At 30.4% G+C, this 23480-nt stretch overlaps 2 protein-coding genes across 2 annotated transcripts; both read right to left on the bottom strand.

Annotated features, from left to right (window-relative positions):
* Positions 1 to 332: 332 nt before the first annotated feature.
* On the bottom strand, positions 333 to 7758 carry LOC130817356 (uncharacterized). Its single transcript, XM_057683018.1, has 3 exons — positions 6883 to 7758; positions 2766 to 3007; positions 333 to 796 (listed from the first exon to the last, which is right to left on the bottom strand). Exons 1-3 carry the CDS (start codon positions 7345 to 7347, stop codon positions 550 to 552), a joined length of 954 nt encoding a protein of 317 aa, XP_057539001.1. The 5' UTR covers positions 7348 to 7758; the 3' UTR covers positions 333 to 549.
* Positions 7759 to 17878: 10120 nt separating this feature from the next.
* On the bottom strand, positions 17879 to 19393 carry LOC130818635 (uncharacterized). Its single transcript, XM_057684797.1, has one exon. The coding sequence runs from the start codon at positions 19391 to 19393 to the stop codon at positions 17879 to 17881; it is 1515 nt and encodes a 504-aa protein (XP_057540780.1).
* Positions 19394 to 23480: the final 4087 nt, after the last annotated feature.

Genomic DNA, 23480 nt, shown 5'->3' with positions numbered 1-23480 from the left:
TGTGATATCGTGATACAAATAGGTGGAAGATCAAGATGGTCTCCATCTATCCTTTTTACTAGTCAACATTTGGTTTCTAGATTCTGCTTGTGGTGGCTTGGATAAATAGTCAAGGGCGCTAACAGTTGAACATCTTGTAAACGGCTAAAAAATAAACTCGGTTGAATCATTAACTAGATAGGCTAAGTGAAGGGAATGAGTTAGCAAGAATCAACATCTGCATTCTCAAATAACTGCATCATATATGTCATTTTTTACTTTGAATTTTAATCGGAGTAAAAAAAATAGTATATGTTGCTATTTCAAGTGCTCAGGGTAAAAAACGCAGCATAAAAGGTTAAAAAAACAGTAACATATAAGTTTTTTTCCACAAGCGTCATACTTCATACTCTAACTAAGACAAAATCCAATTCTAAGCTAAACATAGAACACTTAAGAGTTAATAGCAATCACGACCCATTCATATTCCTTACAAACAGTTTCATTAACATTAACATTACTATTGCAGAGAAATGAGAATTATTAATAATTAACTATTACATAAAAAAACTAAAATTTGTTAAAGAAATCAATAATATGGTGGTTAACATCCTCAGCTTTCTCTTGGTTGATGAAGTGTCCAACACCTTCCATAACCACCACATCTTGAAGCAAAGGTACGTCTTTCTTAAACCCACCTCGGTGCACATATTCCTTTACTCCAACCATATTATAAACCATGTCTAGATCTCCTACCACCAGCTTTGCTGGTACCTTTATCTCCATTCCTTGCCATGCTGCTGTTAACTCCCAGTTCCTGCATCAGCTTTTTAATTAGTCCCTTATAATCCGAAACAAGGCCCGAACAAAGATTATGGGGTCCTATGTTTTTTGTAATTTATATTAGACCGTGACAATTCGTCACATAATCTCACCGTAATCCACTCGTGTGCAGTGGCTGACCTAAAATTTAAAATATGGGATTGCGAGTTTAATAAAAACTTCTTGTTTTCCATTAACAAGTAAAGCATAACTTAAAAGACTACAACATAAATAAAGAAACTCAACTGATACTTTATAAGTTAATTAAAATGATGATTTTTAAAGTTATTCATGAATAACAATCAGTGAAATCATATACAAAAAAAAATTTAAATTTTAATTCTAAATTGAAATTATCATAATTTAAAGCAAATAAAATTGAAATTATCATAATTTAAAGAAAATTAAAATTCTAATTTATAATAATACCCAAATAAAATTGATTTTATCGTAATTTGAAGCAAATAAAATTAAACCCAAATCAAATCATACTCAAATTTACAATACAATACTTAATTAATTCCAAATTCTAATTCAAATTTCAATAATTTTACCTAATATAAGTATGGGGGATTGGATTGTGGGGTTGTGGACTGTCAATAACAATGATGCAATGATGGCTGTAGTATCGGCAGTAGTGGTTGTGGGCAAGCCACAGGCAAGTGACAAGGCAGCCACAGTGGTACTTGAGAATTTCGAAACAAAGATTGGGAGCAAGAAGAGTCAAAAATGGGACAACTAAGAAAACTAATAGTCATTTATTTCCTTTCTTTAATAGTCAATAATTGTAATTGCTCTTTTAAATTAGTACTCCCTCCGTTCCTTTTTGTTTTTCCACCTTACTAAAACGGGTAGTTTCATAAGTTTTTCCACTTTAGAATACTTTCTATTTTTGGAAAGTTTTTATCCCACTTTTACCCCTTAAACCCTCCTTTTTCTTTTAATTTACCCTTTTTCTTTTATTTATAATTGTTTTATCTCTCGTATTTTCAATACAATCATTACTTTACACTACTATTTAATTAAAATAATACCCACTACAACCTCATACTTCCAATACAATCATTACTTCCCACTATTATATAATTAAAATAATACCCACTACCACCAAAGATTCTCTTTTTCTTAATCTTTGTGAAATACCCAAATAGGAAGATCAAATAGGAATGGAGGGAGTATTAATTATGTTAAAGTTATAAATTAACAATTATAAATGCTATAGCCTAATGGTATGGAAGTAAAATTAATTATCTATTTTTGGCAATATGTCATGGGATCAAGACTTAGGTACTACTTTCTTGAATTTTTTTATGGGGTTGCATATCTCGTGTGGCCACTAGACACCAATGGGTTCGGGCCCACAAACCCACGGGTCAAGAGCGTTAACTTGTACATACGCTTGGTAAGGTTCATTATTTCCCAAAACCATATGGCTGTAGGAGAATTAGCTTACCCAATATATATGTAAGTCCACAACCCACCGTTTTATCGATGTGAGATCTTGTCTCACATGTGAAGTATTTCCAGAAATTTATATCGAAATGGGCCCTTATGCCCTATACGAATGATTAACAAAATGGCACGCATCAGCTGTAAAAATATTTAACACTAAAATGTATAAAATGAAATAGTTTATGATTGAGTATTCATTTATAAACAACAAGAATTCATCTTATAATCTAACAAATCTATTAAAAACGAAAAATTAAGCTTGAACCGCAAAACTTGATTATGCAAAAATAAAAAAGATATATCTTAATACTAATTTGGGCCCCGTAATATTTAGGGGCCTAAAGGGTCGGCACCTAGAATATGCATAAAACCGCCCATGATCCGAAACCAAATAACAATAAATGTTTGGCCCCATAGTGACAATGGTTATGGATGTTCATGGATGGATAAAAAAATATATTAGCATCATAGCATGAAAATTAATTAATTAATTAAGATGGTTGATAAATTACCGGTCTAAATTGCGGTAGTGATTGAGGGGTCCAGTGAAGCCAGATCGTTGGTATTTGGAAGTATAGTAGTTGAGATCTTGTTCGGTGAACCATGAAGGCAATGTTAAAGGCTTATCAGGAGACACTTCAAAAGCCTTTCCTTTGGGTAGTTTGGGTGCCCCTGGATCTTTGGACGTCAGTATTTTCTTCAATACGTGCTTCACCCCATTTTCTGCTATTTCCTCTTCTATATCTCCGGCTTCCTACATTTTTATTATGTTATTTACACACAAATCATAAAATAATATTTAAATTAGATCGTTTTTAAATCGAGTCATTTTCAAATTGAATAGCTTTTGAGTCATATCATTTTAAGATCGTGTTGTTTAGGTTAATTCGATTGGGTTTGGATTGTTTAAGGGGTACAATTTTAGATTTTTTTACCTTAACATTTATATTTTTCACAAAGAAATGTCTTGTAAAACTATTGTTTATAATATAGACCAATATACATCATTAAGGTTTCAACAAGAAAATGAATAAAAGTGAGAAAAAAATGTGAATTATAAGAAAAAAAAATGTTAATAAGATGAAAAGATAAAATTAATTGTGTAGAATTATTAAAAAAATGTGAATTATGACCAAAAATAATAAACGGCCAGTTTTGTATGAGACTGTCTCACCGTGAGACGGGTCCATTCAAAAGGCATATTAGTAAAAAACACTAAAAAATTAACAATGAAAACTGAATTACCACTTGTACAGAAAGTAATTATTTTTTATAATAATTTGGGATGATCTAATTAAAGTACTCTAACGGTGTAAGACGATCTCAGTAAAAAATTAGTGAAATAAAATTATAACAAATTCCATAAAGCAAACTAAAATGAAAAATCTTCCAAACATCAAATGACAAACCGAAATAAATTAATGGCCTGAAGTATAGAGAAGAGAGAATCATGTTATTATCAACGATGGTCCCTATTTAGTAATTAATAAAGATTATAAAATAATTTGTCGAGATCGTTTTATTACAAAATTAATCTAAATAATTAGTCTATTTTTATAATTAATTATTTAAAATTATAAGTAATATCTTTAATAGATTAAATGTAGATGGACCAACCCAATTTCTCACGATTAGACCATCTCATTTAAGAATTTGAAAAAAAAAAATGATCATAATACTTAAAAGGATGGGCCCTGGCGTTGCAATTGGTACTGATCATGTGTTTTCATGACACGCTTTCTCCAAAGTCAAAACTGAAACCATGCAAATGCAGTCATTCAATTTTGCTGAAGCAGGCAGCACCCCATTTATTGTCACTACTCACTAGCTCATTAGGGTCGTCAACACGTTATAAATGTTACTATAACATTTCTCATTTTGATTTTCTTACCCTCTCAACGTTAATTTTTTTTATTTGATTTATGTTATATTGTAAATTTAAATAGACAAAAAAATATTTTAGTCCAATAGTCGATACACGTTAAAGTTTTTCATAAAGAAAGAAATAGAAGTACATTAGACGTTTTCATCAAAAAGAAAGTACATTTGCACCTTTATTTATTTATTTATTTATTTATTTATTTATTTATTTATTTCGTATAATGTTTTATGTAAAAAAGGTCCAAGCAGTAGTTTATACATTTTTAATTTTCAAAATAATAAAATTTTCCGGTCAATTTGAGGATATTTGGAAAAATATAAAAGTATATTATACTCCTATTGTCTACTAGTATATGACTATAGGTATTGACCTTATTCATGAAATTTATTTATTGCCTTTAGACTTAAAAGAGCAGGAAGCAAGAAATCAATAAGTAATGGTAACTCTATCCCTTCTATTTGAATTTAGAATATATAATTTAAATATGTGAAATTTTCTTTTTTAATTATACCTCATTCGTTTTTTATTGCTCGTTAAATGGAGGCTTTGCACAAGAATTAAAAATAAATATTTTTGTGTTAAAAAGATCATTATAACCCCAAAAAGATATGTATAAAAGTTAATAAAGGAGTAGAAAAAAATAAAGATAAAATAGATATATATAGTTATTTTTGTCAAAATAACAATATAGTAAATAATTTTGTACGTAAGTTACCTCTTTTAACGTATCTCACAAGATCATTCTAATAGTTAAAAAAACACATTAGTGGACTTTAAAATAACTTCTGTTACAACTAATTAGTTTTAGCAGTGAAACTCCTTTAAAATTGAATTTACTTTACTTCTTCTAACAATATCAACAGAAGGAAACACATGGAGTAACATTTAGTGTCAACTCTAAACCAACTTAATTTATGGGTATTATTATTTGTCGCCACCCTTTTCATTTTATCGCCACCCCCCTTTTTAATGAAATTACGAATTTGCCCCTGATTTTTAAAAATTTACAAATTTGCCATTGAGTTAATAACTTTTCATTTTCATTTTTTTAATTTTTTTTAATTATTTTTATTTATATTATTATTATTATTATTATTATTATTATTATTATTATTATTATTATTATTACGGCTATTATTATTACGGTTGTTATTATTATTATAACGGTTATTATTATTACGGTTATTAATAATAATAATAATAATAATAATAATAATAATTTTTTTAATTATAATAATAAAATTAATAATAAAAATTAAAAAAAAAAAAAAAAAAAAATACCAGTCGCACAAAACGTGCGACTGACAGTCGCACAACACAGTCGCACATTTTGTGCGACTTATATATTTTTTTTTTTAATTTTTTTTTCTTTATTATTATTATTATTATTATTAAACCTGTATTAATGTCATAATTATTATTCTGCATTTTCCAAGAGTTATAATAATTAGTTTTCGATGGATGAGTCTCATTTATTACAAGTGGATATGGAAAGTTTACTTGTATTAGGCCTCATCTCCCAAGAAGTCTCTTCAGTTCCAATAGTATCCCAGAAATTTAAGTTCCAATAAAGGGTATTAATTAGTTTTCGATGGATGAGTCTCATTTATTACATTATCATAATTATTATAATAATTATTAATTTTTATTATAATGAGTCTCAAATTTAATAAATTAATTACACTAAACAAATTCATTACAATAAAAAAAAAAAAAAAAATTAAAACCGGTCGCACGAACCGGTCGCACAAAATGTGCGACTGTACAGTCGCACATTTTGTGCGACCGGTTTTAATTTTTTTTTTTTTTTCTTTTTCGAATATGTAAATCAATAACTACTTCTTACAACAACATTATCATAATACATATTATTACAACATTTACTAAATAACATTAACTAACAACAAACTCTTTCAAAAATTTTAAAAAAAAAAAAAAAAAAAAAAAAAAATTTTGGTTTTGGCCCAGTCGCACAAAACGTGCGACTGTACAGTCGCACGTTTTGTGCGACTGGGCCGAATCGAAATTTTTTTTTTTTTTTTTTTTTGCTTCGATTGATTTAAAAAAACTTACCTCGAATTTTTTTTGACGATTTCGATTCCAAAGTTTTAGCTCCGCTTAATTTTATGTGAAGAATTTGATTTTATGGAAGTGATGAAAGTGTTATTGAGTGGATTTGAAGTGTTTTTATATAAGTTATAAGCTTAGTGGCATTTTCGTAATTTTTTAAATTTCAGGGGTAAAGTCGTAATTTCATTCAAGGGGGGGGTGGCGATAAAATGAAATTGGTGGCGACAAATAAGAAATGGGTAATTTATAACATAGAATTCATAACAAATCATTTTTTTCACATGCATAAAACCTTAAAAATTATTATTAATTTAACACAAAACATTCAAAGCTAATTTGTACTCTCTCCATTTCAATTAGTTTGCTATACTTAGACCAAAAATGCTCAAAATTTTGGTCAAATAAATGTAAGAAACAAATTAAAACGAAAAAAATATATATGATTTATGCACAGTGTCACATAATTCGCTAATCTCCTCATGAATCACAAATCAAAAAAATAAATAATGGTCGATTTTGGGCTATTATTGGATAAATTTAAGCAAATAACAAATTAAAAAATTAAATTAACTAACAAATTATGTTATACTATTATGCATGATAAGCAGTTTGATAAAATATATAAAAAGAGAATGAACTAATTTGAAATACATTTAAAAAAAAAAAAAAAAACTAACCTGAAATCTGCAAATATAATAATCATCACCAAAAACAGCTCTGAGAGTCTGAATAGGCTTCAACTTAGGATTCCTGGGCCTAAAAGGGACAGAAAGTGAGACAAAGGCCTTAATCCTATCAGCCCTAAACATGCATAGATACCAGCCCACTAAAGCACCCATATCATGGGCTACCAAATAAACTTGACCCACATTTAGCAAATCAAGTAGCCCAATTATATCCCCAACTAAATGAAAACAACAATAACTTGAAGTACAAGATGGGGATTCAGTATCACCATAACCCCTTAAATCTGGGGCAATTGCATGGTAACCCTTAGAAGCTAAGGCCATTATTTGGTGTCTCCAAGTATACCATAACTCTGGAAAACCATGTAAAAGTATTACTACTTCCCCTTCACCTTTTTCTGCTATGTGCATTTTTATGCCATTAACTTCAACTATTCTATGCTCTATTCCTTCCATGGTTTATGAGCCGACTAGCGTCTTTCGCCTTTTTTTCACAAATATTTTATTTTTCTGTTATTTTTTTTTCTCTCAGCCTCTCCCTTTTAGGGTTTTACCTTTAGAAAGATATATTAAAAGGGTTTTATTTTTTTTGGTTGGTTTATGAGCAGACTAGCGTCTTATGACTTGCACAAATATTTTATCTTTCTGTCAGCCCTCTTCATCCCTCAGTCTCACCTTTTCAGGATTTTACCTCTAGAAGGATAATGTTAAAAGGATTTTTTTTTTCGGTTGGTTTATGAGTGGACTAGCGTCTTAAGAACTTGCACAAATATTTTACCTTTTCGTTAGCTCTTTTTTTCTCTCAGCCTCGCCCTTTTAAGGTTTTAGCTAGAATGAGAATTTTAAAAGGATTTTGTTTTTTTGTGTGGAGTATTGAAAGAGAAGGGGTGGTATAAATAGAGGGGTGTGTACTTGGGAAGGGTATGAATGCATTTATTAGGAAAGTTGGTATGATTTCTTGTGAAAGGTATGGATCTTTTTACTATAATTATATTTACTATCTTAATAGAGATCGGTGGGAGTAAAGAAAGGCATTGCTTCATAAATGGAGTTGCTTTCTTCTAAAATTACATGTTATCTAAATTTTTATGTGTTTTAGTGTAACAAGAGCGCCAATCTCGATATATAATTAGCATTTAATAATAATGTTTAATACAAAAAAAATATTGCGGAAGTCTCAAAATGCCGAATTGTTAAAAACTTTAAATCATAAAACGAAAACTGTTTAAAACAAAAGTAAAATATTATTACCTCTGATAAGAAATATTGTTTGATAAAAAAAAAATACATCATCATCAAGTCATCAATAAAGATACAAAAAGCAGCTAAGTTCTCGATAAATAGTAATTGCTGCGGCCTGGATCGGAACCTGAACTAAATCCTGCAAAATGCTACCATCCATGATACGGATGACAGCCGATTGAATCGGTCAGCGCTTAACGCCGAGCATAACTTCCTATCCAACTCAAAATACGGAAACTATACGCTACATTTACAAAATAATAATTTAAGTACGAACTTATACTTAATTGACACCATCGTATACTTTTTACCATGTTCGTTTTCTGTTACTTACTTTTAAGTCATTAAGATACCATTCTCGATTCTGACAGAAGTACGTTACTGCCACTTATACAATTCGGTAATCTTAACACTTGAGTAAGTTCATTTGGTTAATACTCATAACCGTACCATGCATCATAGCATCAACACTAATCAAGTTTATCACTGATCAACAAGCACATCAATATGACATCTGATATATGTAAGGGTCTGGTTAGGTGAGAACCGTAGTCCTAAACCCTAACTGTGGTGGGAGTCGTCACCCCTCCAATACAATATTTATGCTCGAGCTCTACAGGATAGGTAGCGAACCCCCTGTCTTACACCGCATTTTACGTGCCGGCCAACACGGACGCCGGGATTTTACATGCCGGTCCATGGTTCGACATTACCTTACTATCAGGGTCATTCAATCAATACATTTCACACAAGTACATCACATTTTTATTACTCCATGTTGACTTTGAATTTGAATTTGACCAACGTAAGTGGTAACTTTATTTATTTAATATAATTCTTAATCATAACGTTTAATTTACCTTTACGTCTTTATATGTTCATTACTTAATTTTTACACATTAAATTTTATTTATAACTTTATTTTAATAGGTCATTAAATTCACACTAATAACTTAATATTTTATTAATAGTCTCCAAATTAGTATTTTCCACCAGTAGCTACTATTCTCTTGAAATAAGTTCCCAAAATCAAAATTTCCAACTTTAAAATAAATAAAGCTTTATTCTCCTCACAAAATCAAACATTCTAATTAAAATTCAAGTTAAACTGCAACCTTTGGATAAGTTTTCAAAATTCAACAAGTTTACCAAAAAAAATAATTATTTCAAGTTTCGAAAAACAAGTAAACTTATTAGATTCGCAAAAATCAACATTCTAGTAATAAAACAAATAAAACTTATAATTTCACAAAAATCAATATTTCACACATAGTTTAAGAACAAGTTTAAAAAATACTTTTACATCTTTTTATATAAATTTTGGTCAAATAGTTAGCAAATAAAATATTATTTTGTACTAAATAGTAATCAAATGTCACAAAAGTTAATTTTTTTTAATTTATGAAATCCAATATTTTCAATAAAATCACTTCAATATTTAATAACTTAATAAGCTTTCTCAAAAATAACTTTTAAGATTTTATTTTAATATTATCATAAAATATCTTATAATAATATAAAAAAATAAATCAAACTCTTTTTCTTTTTAATATGATAATGGTCGAATAGTCTATGAGTATTTTAGAGCCTTTTTCAATAACAAAACAACTTCATTTAATTTATTATAGTAAATTCAAGATTTAAATAATTAACATAACCACTAAAAAAATAAAAACTTTACACAATAACTTAGAAATTTACTATAACTTTAAGGATAAACTTAAATCTCAGAATAAAGTATAATAACAATATTCTTAATATAATCATACTTAGTAAAAATACGTTCATAAAATAACTTAATACCTTATAAACTAGTTTGAAGGCTAACATAAACATATTAATACAAAATTCTAACATAAAATAAATTCTTAAATATAATAACATTTCTAATGTAACACATAACTCATAAATATACTAGCACTAGTTTATAACATAAATCATGCTTAATATCACTAGAATATAATTTTGCACTCAACTTTCTAAATTGTTCAAAGATTATTAAATTAACATACTAAAAATACTTTTAGCATACACATACTTAATATAATCTTGATCATAATTTCATTAAACTAAATTCCACTAAAATATATCAACATATTTCATACTTTGCATATTATAAAGTAAATATAATGTAAAATTCCACAAAAAGAGTAGGGTAAGAAGTTATACCATACTAACACCAAGGATTAGTACTAAGTACTAATTAGAAAAATAATAAGAAATAAGATCCTCCAAGATAGATAATAATGCTCCAAAGATAATTAATCCCAACTCCCAAAATAATGATGATGATTTAAGCTAAATAAAGAGTGTTCTAAGCTCCATGTTCTTTAATTTCTTCAATTAACAAAGGTATTAATGTAGTAAGATTTTAATGAAGTGAAAGTATAAGAAAGAATGTTAGAAAGATTTGATGATGGTGGTGTAAGTGATCTCATGGCTAAGGAGGGTTTTTATAATGGGTTTGGGCAACTTTGTAGTTCATTAGATTGTATGAAAAAGAGTGTTAGGAGTATAGAAGAAGGTTAACTTGTGCAAGTGGTTTGAGTGTGTAAGTGAATGTGTAAGAGTTGGAGTGTGTAAGTGAATGTGTAAGAGTTTGGAGTGTAGAAGAAGGTTAGCTTGTGTAAGAAAATGGTGATAGCTTGTGTAAGAAAATGGTGATAGCTTGTGTAAGTGATGAACATCATGGGTTACCTTAGAAAGGATTTTGGTTCATCAAAATTTTGTTATAGTATGTACAAGTGAATATACTTTAAAATAATGGGTAAATTTAATCATGAAAATATGTAGTTCATTTAAAATTTTGCTTAAACTATACTTAATGTTAATAATAAAAATACGAACTCATTTTTATGTAAAAAAATAATTACATCAAAATTATAAGGTTAAAATAATAAGTAGTAATGTTAGTTTAAGGAAAAAAGTTAAAAAGTAACGTTTTACAAAACCGTGAATATAATAATAAAATTTTTACTTTTTGTACTATAAAATAATAAAATAATATTTTAGTGCTTATAAAAAGATTTTAAACAAAATACTATTTTAAAGTTTAATATTTGAAAGAAATTACAAATCGGAAAAGATTTAGGAATTAAAGATAGTTTGAAATAGATAATCAAAGGATTAGAGATTTGAATTGAAAATTCAGAATAAATTAATCGGAAGATTAAAATTAAGAATTTTGAGTCTGTTACATTTAGTTTACTAAACTAAACAATTTTTTGTTGTTGTTAAAAGTAGCTCTTGGGAATGTGTGTTGGGATGAGTTATCCCACATCGATAAATTGAAAATGGTATGCACACTTTATAAGTTATTAGAGACCTTCTTCCCATTGCCATATGGTTTTGGGATGATATATATCTCCTTGGCTTATGAAGTGTGTGCACTTGTTTCCCCCCATTAATATGCTGACATTCACAATAAGTCCAGCCTAATTTAACAATGTGTAATTGAATTTGGATTTATATGGACGTTGCAACTACACTTGTTAATATTTGATCAGACTCGTAATTCACATCGACTAGCAACACAAAGTCACAAACTGTTCGAAATATTTGGGTCAAACATAATCAAAGCTTAAACATGACCGTATTCACTCATTTTTCTAATTATATCAATTTTTTTAGGCGGAAATCAATGTACTTCTACTCGATTTAAGGTTTTAAGTTTTAGTTTCTATTTTAAAGCTCTAAAAACAGTCTATAGATTGATTATTCTTTATTAGAAAAACCATTAGAAAACAAGTAATATTTATTTAATATATTTATTGATGAAATTTTGTGATAATTTTTTTCAAAAAACAAGTTAGCTCGACTCAAACCAACCAAAATCAAAACAAATTAAACGGCAAGAAGAGTTGACCCAACTCGAAAAAACTTGATTTTAAATAACCCGACCTAAAATCCAGCTGTCTAATCATTTTCAAACTTATATTTACTGTGAAAAAAGTTAATAATTTACCTCAACAATAACAATGCTTAAGTCTTAATCTTAAAAAATTTGGAATTTGCTACATAAACCAATAGATTAGTTCTAGTTTCGTCCAAATAGATTTTTCTTCTTCATTTATTTTGATTTTCTCTTGTCTCAACCCACAAGTCTAAATTCATTATATTTTTTCATTATGCCTCCTGATCAACTTTGGTCTTCCTTGCATGTTAATTATTTCTTGATTCACGTTATGCAAATTAATCGTGACGTCTATTTTTCAGAAAAGTAGTAAATCTTCGGCTTTGCTATAGCTAACAAATTAAATTTTGTCAAAAAACGGACATCGTGATCATCCATATAAGATGCCTAGTTTGAATTTGATCGAAATGAGTATTTATACGTCGATTTTTCCAACACAAAAACCGAGAAGTTTTTTTCATTAGCGCTAGCATTTTTTTTCGAAAAACGGTCTTCGCGATCTTCCTCACAAAGCACCTAATCAAAGAGTACTATCGAAAACAGTACTCACACGTTGATTTTTTTATACAAACAAAGAAGGTTTTTTAACGTCGTTTTTACTAGCACCAATTATTTTTTTAAAAAATAAATGTCGTAATTATCCATAAGAGGCATCCAATTTAAATACTCAGTCAAAATGAGTACTTATACACTGGTTTTTCCCACATGCAAGTCGAGAAGATAATTAACGTTTTTTTTTACCCATTGTAACGAGTTTTTCAAAAAAATATAGAAGTATAATTTAAGTAAAGCTTAGAAATTAAATTTAATATTTTTTTTTTGAAAGCGAAATTTTCATTAATCCAAATCAAAACAATACAAACACTAACGAAGGAGACGAAGCCTAACAACATAAATTGCATCAGTATTGAGGAGGCCCCCACCTTCTTGGAAGAATTGAGCCAACTCACTCCTACATGTGAAAGAAGATAGGAACGAACCCTCAAACAAACAGACTATAGGCTAGACATGAATAAAAAGATCCCGAGCCCAGCTATAATTAGCTAACAAAGTGGGTTGAAGTGAAAGAATTCTCCACTTACTCTATCCTAATACGCTTCATAACAGCATCAATAGAGCTCACACTCATTTGCCACACCGCTTCATTTCGAGCTTTTCAAATATGATAAGAGAGGCTACAGATACTGGTGAATATCACCTTCCTTCGTGTAGCATCCAAATTCCATCTTCTAACAGCTAGCTTCTGTAGAGAGCATGTGTTGAAGTGGATAGTAAGCCGTGACTTCAATCTGTGTAGACATTGCATACTAAACTAGCAATCAAAGAACAAATGATCAGAAAACTCAGGTGTAGTGCACACAGGGGCACGTATTTGTAGAAACAACTCCCGTTTGTAGGAGTCTATCCCTGGTCTTGAGCTGCCTGGAAAGGGCCAACCAAACAACAAATCGTTTCTTAGATATAAAAAATCTATTCCAAGCAAACTTATCCCATCTCATAGTTGGGCCAACATTTTTAAGACATTCCCAATGATATAAGTGGATTTGAGAACCCAAGGAACTAGCTTGTCTTTCACCTATTAAATTTAATATTAAAATAAATAAATATATAAATTTATAATAAATAGGAAATAAAATTAATATCAAAATAAATTACTCCCTCTGTTTTCTAATATTCTTCCCATTTAGAATATTCTATTTTGGAGAGATAAGTTTGATTTAACATTTTTAAGACATACATAGATGATAAAATATGTTCATCATGTGAAATTTTGTTAGATTTGTCTTCATGTATACTTTTATATTATATATTTTTTATGATTTTTTATGATGCATATTTAGAGATATTAAGGTTCAAAAATTTACTCTGAAAACTATGGAAAAGTAAATGAGAAAACAAAAGACAGTAAAGGGAGTAGTATATAAATTTAAATAAATAAGATATAAAATTAAAATAAATAAGTATATAAATCTAACATGTATAAGAAACAAAATTCAAATTAAAACAATTTAGAATTTAAAATATATATTAAAAAAACCTATTTAATAGGTAACCAATAAAAAAAATGCTAGATAAAGACTAACTTCAGAATTCATACCATAAAATAAAACACAATACTTGAGATTGAATTTGATAAACTATTTTTGTTCCAAATTCAACCAACTACATGCAATTTTCTAATATAATAATAATAATAATAACATGTACAGCAATATTCAGTTTAATAGAACAAAGAAAAATTAATGTCAGATGAAAATGTCAATATCTGTGTTTAACTATATGTACCGACTACCGGCCTTCTATCTCTTATCTCTTCGTTCCACTCATATTTCTATATGATTTTGTTGGACAATTAATTACAAACATAATTTTTTGATTTGTGATTAATTAAAGCTAAAGTGTTGGTGGAAGTCTGTTTTTAATATCTTGTCAAACTATGCAGTAAGATCCTTTGAGAAGATGACAATTCCTATAAAATGCAACAAAGGGTTAGTAGGGCGCGAAATGTTTTTCCGGGGACCCACTCTGATGCCAAAGTTAGTATCAGTTTAAGACAAGTTGCCTAATAGGTCCTTCCAGGAGCACTGTGGCTACAAGGTGGATTATTACTTAGGACTTATTTAGACGTGAGGTCTTTGTATTTAATATCCGAAAAATGTTCTTTTGAAGATTGATCAGAACAATTGTAATTATTTTTAGATTTGTGATTATGCTTTAATATTCTTCTGAAAATCAATGTGGGTCATTGAAAATCAGTGGTATTAACTCCTCAACAATAAATTACTTTGAGTTCTTTGTGTTTGTTTCTTAATAACAGAAATTAATTACCTCATTTATGTGTTCCTTCATGAGTATTTATAGCCATTGATTGTGCATATAAAACATTCTTCTGTTATTTCATCAATCTCCAAAATTTCCTTGCATGTCACTGCAGTTATCTTGAACGTGTCAAGTTCCTCTTTACTTTGGTGATTTTTTCCTTTATTTTTCATCGCATTCTTTGCTTCTCATATTAACACATGTCCCAACCGCACGTGCCCTTCCCATGCACTAATATTACAACATACGTTCAATTAGGGTTGGCAAAAGTTGACCCGACCTGCTAACCTGACCTGAACCTAACCCCGAAATAAGTGAGTTTGGGTTGAGATTTTTGATCCAATTCATTTAACATAAATACAAAAATAAACAAAAAAAAACATAAAGTTAAAATGAAAGCCGAAAAAATCAGATTAATCAACGTTAAAAACCTTAAAACGAAAAAAAAAAAATTATAAACGGATTAAGTGGGTCGAAATCAGGTCAACCTGATCTGTTGCCAGTCGGGTTAAGGTTGTGATTTTTGACCCAATTAACTAAATGGGTTGGGTTTGGGTCAAGGGTTTTCTGACCTGTTTATATATGACCTGAATCCGAACCCGAACTCGACCCAACTTGATCTATTTGACAGGCCTACGTTTAATGCCTTTTCAATCCTCCCAAATGAATGTTGCCAAATTACTATCTAATCCTAATAATTTCTTTCAGATTAACACTAATTTGATCTTTGCAGACGGTTTTGTACCAGAATTACTTGTAATAAATATTTTATATATACAACTTGTTTTGCATATTTATTTTATTTGTTTACACTTTTTGTATCAATTTTACATTTTTTAGTAATAACCCACTAATTTCTTCTAATTTAGTTAGTATGTTTTAATTATTTTAAATTTTATCCATATAGTTTCGTCGTTTTTTTTAGTAAATTTTATCTTTCTAATTATTACCAAATATTTTTATAAAATAAAAATACTTTATTTTGTCTTTGATATAACAATTCAAAGTGACGAATGGTATTTATTGGCAATAAGAAAATGAAAGGAAACAAAAACTGAAAAGAATGGTTGCATTTACAGCCATACCATCCCCGTTGTCTCAAAATTGAATGCATAGAAACTTAGGTCAATGTGGATTGTAGTAGTAATCAATTCCAAAAAACATAGGTAGACTGCTTAAATAGTAATCAACCAGAAACCTGCAATTTTTTAAATGTTTTGGCTCTGACTCTCTGAGTCATGTATAGAGCTACTGGCCGGATGGAGAATACTTAGCTATATAATGGTTATTTAAGATAGTAGTTAGGAGGGTTTTTGAGATTTAGTCTTATCTTTTTTTTTTTTTTTTTAAATATTATGTGTCTTGGTTATTTGCAAATAACCGTTATTGTTTAGAAATTTTTAGACAGGGATCAAGGTTGTTAAAATCAAAATTTTACTTTGAATCGAAAGCAGCTCTTAGAATCGGATCGTTAAGTCAAATCGACTGATTTTACAAATTTTGCATGTTTAAGACGTAATTGTTGTTTGTATTTATTGTTGAGATAATTTCAATGTAAAATACACTTAAATTCATTTTTATCTATTATTTTTGCAATATAATTCATAAAATATCTAATTCTTAGTTGTAATTCAATACTCCCTCCGTTCCTTTTTGTTTTTCCACCTTACTAAAACGGGTAGTTCCATAGTTTTTCCACTTTAGAATAATTTCCATTTTTGGAAAGTTTTTTCCCATTTATACCCCTCAAATACCCTCTTTTACCCTAAATAATTCTATTTTAACCCATGGATTCTTTTACTCCCCTTGGGAGCAGCGTGTGTCATTTATGTTCATCAATATATTCTGCTTCCTCTCCCCAAAAGAAGTTGTTGCTTTCTCTCTCTTCTTTGAGTTTCTTCCATGGCTTTCTTAGCTTTTATCCCCTGTTCATTCCTCATTTTTACTCCATTTTTACTGCATTAAAATGTAGATCGGAATTTGGTCTTCATTTTGATGTTCGTTTTGTGAATTTTGGTTGAGTTTGATTTTTTCAAGCCCTCTGTTTTGCTTTCTTCTTCGACTTCCATTGTTACTGTTTGAAGCTTTTGTTTGTCCATGACAACCGTCGAATCTAAGAGTGATTCGACCATACCATCATACCTTTATGACGGTTTGTGTGACCGTGGAGAATTTTGTTCTTGTTCCATTAATGGGAGGTCACACTCTTATTCAAATGAAATTCTTAAATGGACTAAAAAAGATCTTGAGGCATATCAAAAGGCGATGGAGGATGATGCTACATCTAGGTTTCGTGATTCTACCCCTTCTCCTAATGTTGAAGAAGAATTACCACAAAGTGTTCTTGAGTATTATTTGGAGTCTCCATGTCATGTTAATCCTTCAACTCCATCTAAGATTCATGAAGACCAAGTTAATTTGGTTGTCCCTGACACTCCTGAGGAAGTTATTGCTTCAAGGGGGAAAAAAAAACCCTAAAAAACGCACGTGAATTATGTAATTTTTTCTTGAATTTCCTTTTAATTGTACACTCATGATAAGTGCTGGTGATGTTTGCTGTTGGATTTGTTTGATTTTGTGATGTTTGATGTTGGATTTGTTCTGAACCTTTTTGATTTCGTCTTATTTTTTTTGGAAGTCTGTTCTTGAAATTTTTTTTTAAACCCCTGTGATGTGTTTATGCAATTACTTGACTTAAAATCTGAAAAATTATCTATAATTACTTGGTTGAGTAGCAATTGTGTACAATCGACACATCATATGATATTTTTTTTTCATGTACAGTAATTTGCGTCATTTCTTGTTGAAATTTTAAAAAGTTGAGAGGTTCAAAGACCTCAATGATGAATCAGGGGGCACAAAAACTGAAATGATCATTATATAATGACGTAAATACATATGCATGACCTTAAATTTCCATTTTGATGTTGATTTCATAATTAGTTGCTCCTAAGTTTTATAGAAACAATTTTGATGTTGATAAAAAATAAACTGAGGGTCTGTAATTTATAATCATCTTTGAGATTCTTCCACTGCTTCATCATATGCTTCAAGTATTTGTTGATTATGTTGTGCAGCATCTTCATTTTCTGTTTGTGTGCCTTGCTGATTTGTGCTTGGGTTAAGGAAACGTACACATTCCCTAACCAATTTTGATGGTACTCGCACTTGTATTCGTAACCTTCCATTGTCTTCTTGAACTTTCTTCCCTAGGTGTGGCTGAACATAGTCATTAGACCCTTTAACCTTTAGGATTTCATTTAAGTTGTGTTGTAATGAAATCCAAACATTGGTTAAAGTCTTTGGATGTAACTCTTCGAATGCATCTTCCACTGCTTTTATTAACTCATTCATGTTCTTTGGCATTTTCTTATGCATAAGTGATTGTATGCTCCTAAAAAAACCCAAATCTAGAATATTACAATCGAGACTATTTGGTGGTTGTTGAGTTAGAATGAATGTAAAGCCCCCTTGCCTGTTATTTTGTTGCCAAATTGGATCATCATTTGTTATGTGAACCCTTGCATTATCTTGTTGGATGAAAATTATCGATGGACCATCACTTGGCCATTTTCTAAGAATTGCTGGAATTAATTGTTCTATGAGCATGCTCCTATAAACTTCCTGAGTAACCGAATCAGTTGGTTTAATTTCTATAGACCCCCTTGGACGGTTAATTGAATTTTTTTGTGCTGCAATCCTACTTACGAAAGGGAAAATTCCGATTCTCCCATCAAATGTGCATTGGCCATATTGATTCCATGTAGGCCTTGCAACCGCCCCTAAAAACATGGCTTTTAGAATGAATTTTGATGACTTTCCCGCCCTATATGGAATTTTTTCTTTGTGTGCTAGATAAACTCTTTGTGTCTTCTTGGTTAAGTAAAACCATTTTTCATCAATATGTATGAAGTCATACATACCTTTATACATTGGATGATGATGAATTATATCTTCTTGAATGAGACTTAAAATCCACTCAACCCTACTTGCCTTGTTTGCATCCGTTAAATAAGGGTGTAATGGATTTGAATGTGCCTTAATCACCCCCCTTCGTATCAATCGCCAAACCGTTGTTGGTGCCAAGTCTAAGCATGTTGCAACATCTCTTATGCATGTACGTTCACCCATTGGTTTTGATTCAAGTACGTTTGGTGGCACTTGAACTCTTTTTCTTCCACAATTCTTGTACTTTGAATCGACAACATAAGACTTGTTTTCTTCTTTGGTTTCAATTGCACGTTTCCATAAGTTTCGAATTGATCTTGGTGTGTAACCGTATTTGTTTGCTATTCGTACGAATGTACCATGTGGGAGTGAGTCACTTACTTTAAGTGACAACATTTCATGTAAAATGACATGCCTCAACTCGTTTGTGAGCCTTGGTTTACGTTGATCTTGCTGTTCTATTTGTTGTGCATCAATTTCTTGTGGTTCCTCGTCAGAACTGGAGCTTAACTGTGAATCGTATGCATTTGATCCAAAATACCAAGCCCCCTCTAGCTCATCGTCATCATTTGAAGCCATTACAAGGCTAATGATGCAAATGAGGTTGTTGGACAGTTGTTTTTGGTACTGTGAGGTTGCTGTTTGGGTTAATATCGTGGCTGGACAATAATATCGTGGCTGTTTGGGTTGCTGGACAGTAATCCATGTACTGTGAGGCTGCTGTTTTGATTTTTATGCTTCAAGCCTTAAATCAGCAGCTTAAATAAGATGATTAGGAATTTGTAAGGTCATTTTTTTGGAGATTATACTTGTAATTATTCATTTTAGTAATCCATGTATTTCTAATTTGGCCAATGCAAGGACATATTTTGCTCTCTCTACAATGTAAACTTTCCCTCCTTTTTTTTAGAAACACAAATGTAAACTTTCCCAATTTGGAAAGTGGTTACTTTCCCTCCATGTAATTTCTCTCTCTACAATAAAATCAGATTTTTTTTATTATTTAATTATATCTACAATTAATTGCTCTCTCATTATTCCAATACAATCATTATTTCCCACTATTATATAACTAAAATAATACCCACTACCACCAAAGATTCTCTTTTTCTTAATCTTTGTGAAATACCCAAATAGGAAGAACAAATAGGAACGGAGGGAGTATCATTTAACAAAAACTAGACAAACTTAGAGTTTAGTCAGTTTATACAAACCTAGACAAATAGTGTGTACAGATTAATTTTCACCACTAAGAAACATTTAGATTTAAGTGCATTACAAAAATCACTTACTTGTAGGGTTAGGAAAGACTGACTTAAAAGCTTGAGTAAATATGAAAAAGAAGAAAAATGATGAGAATAATTGCAGAAAATGACAAATAAAGGTGAAAAGAAGATATAACAAGATGTATCTTCTAATTTAAAAGTATCAAATAGGTCAAGAATTGTTGCATGACCTATAATATTTAAGAATTGTCGCTTAAAATACCTCTATCCCATCTATCAAACTCTCGCTCCAATTGAGCAATTCTCTCATTCAACTCAGCAATTCCCTCAGCTATTATTCCCTCATAAACTTGTTGAGACTTTTTATAGATCATCTCCATCCTGCGCTTATAATCTAGCTCACTCTCTCCTTCTTTATTGTCCCAAATTTTTAATGTTTCTATCTCTGCCCAGACTGGTAAATTTACTAAGGCTCTCCATGGTTCTTCTAGGGTACTACTTTCCCTTTCAGCAGGTCTTTTTCCTTTATCCATGACAGATAAAAAAAAATGTTCGTAATCCATGACTCACGAATGAAAGAAAGAGCAAAGGAACAATCAATTTCCAAGCTCAAATAATATCATAATTCATCAACAAAATATCTAACAAGCACACAACAAAATTATCCATAACATCATGCTTAAAGACACCAAGCAAAACACATCATATCCCCTTAATGTCTACCCCTTTACTCTCGTCATCATTTTTTTTTTGCGTTATTCTATCAATTTAGATAAATAACACTAAATAAAACTCCCGCTCTGATACCAATTGTAACATCTCGAAATAACTCGGGTCATACGGAAATAGAAGATGACCTTTTAAAAACGAGGCAACTATAATCCGAGTCAAACCGGGATGTTAGAAACAGTTTAAAAACGGTTTTGAAGGTAAGGAAAACGTGCGGATCGAGTTCTATCAGTGTTATTAAGAACTACTAGATGTAAGAAATCCTTAGCAGCGGATAAGAACGAAAAGTTAAATCTACTTATTACAACTTGAGAACGAAAATTCGCCTCATAAAAACCAAATGTTCTTCAAACTTAACTAGAAATTCTAATGATTTATTTCTTATCAAACTTCTATATTCTAAAGATTTATTTCTTCGAGGGTCAATCCTCACTCCCCAGACCTGCAACTTAACTTACTGCTAGTCATTGCCCAGATAGGAAACAACATCATCGCAGGGTCATTAAGACCAAAAGTACACGTCAGCAAACGTCGCATACCAAATAAATAATAACACAAGAGAAATTTTTAATTTATTAGCTGACAATTCACAGAACCGTACGCTTCGATCATGCTTATTAAGAATAATTATTTTCATGTAAAGGTTAGTCAGCCATACTGCTGTACTATCCAGCCATACTGCCGGTACACTCCAAACTCCATAAGTGAGACAATACATTAGGGGGAGCTAACCCCTAAGCAAGTCTCTACCATAGATACTCGCCTTACTTCGGTGCCTATGGTTAAGTATGCATACCCCCGCGGTGGCTCATAATGCCCTCATATACCGCGAGTAATTCATTTCCACCAATTGACGTCATACTACGTCCACTTTAAAGTTAGTGAGGTCATACTACCTCTGCTTATCAAAACAATGTATAAAAATTATTGATTCGAAAGATAACATTATCCGTACTATATATCCATGCTTTTCTTTTGTATACCATTATTATATGATACATCGGGCTAATGCGAACCACGCTGCGTGTACATACCTTAAGCAAGATAACCAACTCTCAAGCGTCCTATTCAATTCCCGGTCACATATCGACTTCCTACAAGGTTCAATCGTATTCGGGAAATAAGCACACATACACACTTTCCTCAAATTAACCATAACACACACATACAATTACAACCACACCTAGAATACCACACACATCATGAACATTCATCACATACTATAACATGGTAAACGCACAAAACAGGACAGCATACATAATCTGTCCAGAAACGCAATTTAAAACCGTCAAACTGAAAATCCGACTTCACCGTTGCGTCCGGAAGGCGTCAAAATCCTCGGGTACCAATATCCATAATTTATAACATAGTATAAGTATTTTTAACCTAATTTCAAAGCCAAAAAGTGCCCCAAAAACATATTTTTTTTAACATTTTTCTAACCCTACGGGATATTCCAAAATTTCATCAACAAATGAATTCCAAATGGTACATTGCCTATTAAATATCAATGACCAAATTTATATAATTCTTATGAACTATCTTTGAGATTAAATTCTTTGTTCAACAATAATTTCTTTAACCATACACATTTTTTTTACATGAACATTCATTTTTATATATAAATTTCAAAATCACCCATCACACAAACCAATCCTATTCTTCACATATATGCATATCTAAAAACTCTAAAAAGAAACATTCTTCATCAATTTAGATAGAAAAATACATCCCAAAATCATACATGAAATTTTAAATTCTTAAATTAAACATGAATTATAAGATAAAACATATAATAATCATAGAATTTTAAATTAAAACTTAAGAATCAACATAGATTAAGAATTACACTTACAATTGTAAAGGAAAACACCTAATGATCAAATGTAATGGAGTTAGGAATGTGGATTAGGAGGAATTTTGAAAGGATATGTTTTTTTTTTGTCCTTGGAAACTTTAGAAATGAAAGGATGTCAAAATGAAAATGATTAAGGAATTAAGAAGGGTTAATTATATGGGATTAATGCCTTGATCCTTCATTACCCTAAGGGAGTTACAAGCTCCACCAAGAGTCCCTCCTATTTTCTTTTTTTTTTTTTGAAAATAAAAGATGGGCTAAGGAAAAGTTTGGGCCCAAATAATTCTAATTGCCAAAAAGGATTGCAAATCTCATGACCAAGCCCAATAATAAATAAAATATATATATATATAAATAATATTACTAGTGAATTATTAAATATATCGGGAAGAAAAATATCGGGAAAATATCGGGGTGTTACAAACCACCCATATAAATAGATCTAAAATAAGCAGGAACCCACATTTCCCTGATATTATACATAGTTGACAACCAAACATTTTCATCCAACTTATGTTCCTTATAATCAAATAGCAATTTTGACTAGTCAGATTCAAATTCATGTGGCTCGTTGTCCCTATTATACACCAAATAATTAATTCTTTTAAGAAAGTTTTCATCACTACGCAATTCAACATACTTTATCCTTCAACTTTTTCATTATGTGCCATACACAAAATTAATGAACAGACTTTGGAAAAACTGTCGGCAAAGCAATTTTAACAGCAGGGTCTTGATCAGTAATGATAGAATACGATTGTTTCCCGCCCATAGCATTCAAAAAAGTCTGAAAAACCCTTGTATATGACGCAACATCCTCCATGCTACTTAAACCAATGGCAAATGTAACACA

Source organism: Amaranthus tricolor, chromosome 7 (genome assembly GCF_026212465.1).
Source record: "Amaranthus tricolor cultivar Red isolate AtriRed21 chromosome 7, ASM2621246v1, whole genome shotgun sequence".
Lineage (NCBI taxonomy): Eukaryota > Viridiplantae > Streptophyta > Magnoliopsida > Caryophyllales > Amaranthaceae > Amaranthus > Amaranthus tricolor.
The sequence above is the reverse complement of the archived record's forward strand: the minus strand, read 5'-3'. Positions and strand labels throughout refer to the sequence as shown.